This window comes from Antechinus flavipes, chromosome 3, assembly GCF_016432865.1.
Source record: "Antechinus flavipes isolate AdamAnt ecotype Samford, QLD, Australia chromosome 3, AdamAnt_v2, whole genome shotgun sequence".
Lineage (NCBI taxonomy): Eukaryota > Metazoa > Chordata > Mammalia > Dasyuromorphia > Dasyuridae > Antechinus > Antechinus flavipes.
Window position 1 is genome coordinate 364,443,668 of NC_067400.1, and position 4,424 is coordinate 364,448,091.

At 35.2% G+C, this 4,424-nt stretch overlaps 1 protein-coding gene across 1 annotated transcript; it reads right to left on the reverse strand.

Moving 5' to 3' along the window:
• Positions 1-1,667: 1,667 nt before the first annotated feature.
• LOC127557962 (translationally-controlled tumor protein-like) lies at positions 1,668-2,488 on the reverse strand. The gene has a single exon (XM_051991214.1). The coding sequence runs from the start codon at positions 2,378-2,380 to the stop codon at positions 1,862-1,864; it is 519 nt and encodes a 172-aa protein (XP_051847174.1). The 5' UTR covers positions 2,381-2,488; the 3' UTR covers positions 1,668-1,861.
• Between the last annotated feature and the right edge of the window lie 1,936 nt (positions 2,489-4,424).

Genomic DNA, 4,424 nt, shown 5'->3' on the forward strand with positions numbered 1-4,424 from the left:
AAAGCTAACAAAGAAAATAACTCACTAAAAATTAGAACTGAACAAATAGAAATGACTGATTCATTGAGACATCAAGAATCAGTCAAGCAAAACCAAAAAAATGAAAGATTGGGAAAAAATGTCAAATATTTACTTGGAAAAACAACAGACCTGGAAAATAGATCTAGGAGAGATAACCTGAGGATCATCGGACTACCAGAAAATTATGATGAAAAAAAGAGCCTAGATAATATTTTACAGGAAATCATCAAAGAGAACTGCCCAGAAGTAATAGAACTGGAAGGGAAAATAGGCGTTGAAAAAATTCATCGAATATCTTCTGAAAAAGACCCTAAAATAAAGACTCCAAGGAATATTGTGGCCAAACTTCAGAATTTTCAGACTAAAGAAAAAATTTTACAAGCAGCCAGGAAAAAACAGTTCAAATACTGAGATGCAACAATAAGGGTCACGCAAGATCTGGCTGCCTCAACATTAAAGGATTGAAGGGCCTGGAATCAGATATTCCGAAAGGCAAAAGAACTTGGAATGCAGCCAAGAACAAACTATCCAGCTAAGCTGAGTATGTTTATCCACGGAAGAAGATGGACATTTCATGAAACAGGAATTCCATTTGTTTCTAAGGGGAAAAAACCAGACTTAAACAAAAAATTTGATCTTCAACAACAGGAATCAAGAGAAGTAGAAAAAGGTAAAAGGAACTCTTGAGAACTGTATTTCTGTTGTGAATATACATAAAAACCATATGTATAATTTGATTATACCGATATAACATAAAAAAGGGAAGTAGAAATGGAAAGGGGATAGCATCAGAAAAAGGGAAGAAGGGAGATAAAAAAAGAGAAACTACATGCGACAATGAGGCAAAGGAAACCTATCATATATGAGGGAACTTAGAGAGGGGGAGGAACATGGTGTGAATCCTACTCTCATCAGAGTTGGCTCAAAGAGGAAACAATTGACATATTTGTTTTATTATCACTTCTCTCACTTCATTAAAAAGTGGGAGAGGAAAAGGGAGAAGGAAAAAGAGTAATAAGGAAAGGGTACAAGAAAGGGGAAGGGATTCAAAGGGAGGAGGGAGGGATACTAAAGAGGGAGAGCTATGCAACGTTAGTGGGACCAATAGGGAAGAAGGGAAGGAGGACAAGAAAAAGAAAAGTATAATCTGGGGATATTAGGATGGCAGGAAATACAGAATTAGTAATTTTAACCGTAAATGTGAATGGGATGAACCCTCCCATAAAGAGGAGATGGACAGCAGACTGGATCAAAAGTCAGAACCCTACAATATGTTGTTTACAGGAAACACATTTAAAACAGGGAGATACATACAGAGTACAGTTAAAAGGCTGGAGCAGAATTTGTTATGCTTCAGGTGAAGTCAAAAAAGCAGGGGTAGTCATCCTTATCTCAGATCAAGCAAAAGCAAAACTTGATCAAATTAAAAGAGATAAGGAAGGAAACTATATCTTGCTAAAGGGTACTATAGACAATGAAGCAATATCAGTATTAAACATATATGCATCAAATGACATAGCATCTAACTTCCTAAAGAAGTTAAGAGAGTTGCGAGAAGAAATAGACAGCAAAACTATAATAGTGGGAGATCTCTTTTTTTTTTTTTTTTTTTTTTTTTTTTTTTTTTTTTTTTGGGTTTAAATGCGTTTTATTTTAGACAACCTACATGACATGTTTTTAAAAACAATGCCTCCACTCCAAATAAATCAAGGTCAAAAATAAATGAATAAAGCTCAAGATGACATCAGTCCAAGTTTGTCCAAGTCCTGGTGTTGTGTAGATGACAAAAAGCAGCAGCCAGTTATGATGACAGGTGGTTCAAAGTAATCAGCTGAATTTGTTAACATTTCTCCATTTCTAAACCATCCTTAAAGAAAATCATATATGGGGTCACACCATCCTCACAGAAGTCCAAGAGAGCCACCATACCATCTGGATTCATGTTTTCACCTATGAAGAACTGATAGTTTTTAAAATTAGCAAGGATATGTTTGATTTGTTCTGCAGCTCCCGTCATAAAAGGTTTTACTCTATCTGGCTTGTGTTCTTCAAGTCTGCCTTTGATTGATTTCATGTAGTCTTTGATGTACTTTTTGTAGGATTCTTTTGTGAAACTAGTTTCTTGCAGATGATGGTTTATTACTATGTCAACTCCAGTGATTACAGTGGCATCTGTTCCTTCACCCTCAGGACCTTCAGCAGAGGCATTTCCACCGATGAGTGAATCATCAATGGTACCCTCTGTCCTACTGACCATCTTCCCCTCCACCTCCAGGCACAGCCCGTTCGCGATCTCCCGGATCTTGTAAATGTCGGAGAACATCTCATCATGGCTGATGAGGTCCCGGTAGATGATCATGGCGGCGGAAGGAGGGAGGCGGCGGTGGCGGCGCTAGCGCTGCGGGGGCCTGGAGCTCGGTGTGAGCGCGATGCAGCCGGAGCGGCGCTTGGGGGGGGAGGGGGGAGCGGGCGGAAAAGGATAGTGGGAGATCTCAATCTTGCACTCTCAGATTTAGATAAATCAAATCACAAAAAAAATAAGAAAGAAATTAAAGAGATAAATAGAATATTAGAAAAATTAGGTATGATAGATCTCTGGAGAAAACTGAATGGTGACAGAAAGGAGTATACTTTCTTCTCAGCAGTTCATGGAACCTACACAAAAATTGACCATATATTAGGACATAAAGACTTCAAAATTAAATGCAGGAAGGCAGAAATAGTAAATGCTTTCTTTTCAGACCACAATGCAATAAAAACTACATTCAACAAAAAGTTAGGTGTAAATAGACCAAAAAGTAATTGGAAACTAAATAATATCATCTTAAAGAATGATTGGGTGAAACAGCAAATTATAGACACAATTAATAATTTCATTCAAGATAATGACAACAATGAGACATCATATCAAAATTTATGGGATGCAGCCAAAGCAGTAATAAGGGGAAATTTTATATCCTTAGAGGCTTACTTGAATAAAATAGAAAAAGAGAAGATCAATGAATTGGGCCTGGAACTTAAAAAGTTAGAAAAAGACCAAATTAAAAACCCCCAATCAATTACTAAACTTGAAATTCTAAAATTAAAAGGAGAAATTAATAATATAGAAAGTAAAAAAACTATTGAACTAATAAATAAAACTAAGAGTTGGTTTTATGAAAAAAACCAATAAAATTGATAAACCTTTGGTAAATCTGATTAGAAAAAGGAGAGAGGGAAATCAAATTGGCAGTCTTAAAAATGAAAAAGGAGAACTTATCACTGATGAAGAGGAAATTAAAGAAATAATAAGGGGTTACTTTGCCCAACTTTATGCCAATAAATTTGATAACCTAAGCGAAATGGATGACTACCTCCAAAAATATAGGCTTCCCAGATTATCAGAGGAGGAAGTAAATTGCTTAAATAGTCCCATTTCAGAAAAAGAAATAGAACAAGCTATTAATCAACTCCCTAAAAAAAAAAAAATCCCCGGGACCAGATGTATTTACATGTGAATTCTACCAAACATTCAAAGAACAATTAGCCCCACTACTTTATAAACTATTTGAAAAAATAGGGAATGAAGGAGTCCTACCAAACTCCTTTTATGACACAGACATGGTACTGATACCTAAACCAGGTAGGTTGAAAACAGAGAAAGAAAATTATATACCAATCTCCCTAATGAATATTGATGCTAAAATCTTAAATAAGATATTAGCAAAAAGACTCCAGAAAATCATCCCCAGGATAATAAACCACAATCAAGTAGGATTTATACCAGGAATGCAGGGCTGGTTCAATATTAGGAAAACTATCAATATAATTGGCCATATTTATAATCAAATTAACAAAAACCATATGATCATCTCAATAGATGCAGAAAAAGCATTTGATAAAATCCAACATCCATTCCTATTAAAAACTCTGGAGAGTATAGGAATAAATGGACTTTTCCTTAAAATAATCAGTAGCATCTATTTAAAACCAGCAGTAAGCATTATATGTAATGGGGACAAACTGCAACCATTCCCAATAAGATCAGGAGTAAAACAAGGATGCCCACTATCACCGTTACTATTTAATATTGTATTAGAAATGCTAGCTTTGGCAATAAGAGTTGAGAAAGAGATTAAAGGAATAAGAATAGGCAATGAGGAAACCAAATTATCACTCTTTGCTGATGATATGACGGTATACTTAGAGAACCCCAGAGATTCTACTAAAAAGTTATTAGAAACAATCTACACCTTCAGCAAAGTTGCAGGATATAAAATAAACCCACATAAGTCATCAGCATTCTTATATATAACTAACAAAACCCAACAGTTAGAGTTACAAAAAGAAATTCCATTTAAAGTAACTACTGATTATATAAAATATTTAGGAATCTATCTGCCAAGGGAAAATCAGAAACTTTA

What these genes read in the sequence shown, in the direction of transcription:
- LOC127557962 (XM_051991214.1), bottom strand. Translation starts at nt 2,380, where the DNA reads ATGATCATCTACCGGGACCTCATCAGCCATGATGAGATGTTCTCCGAC.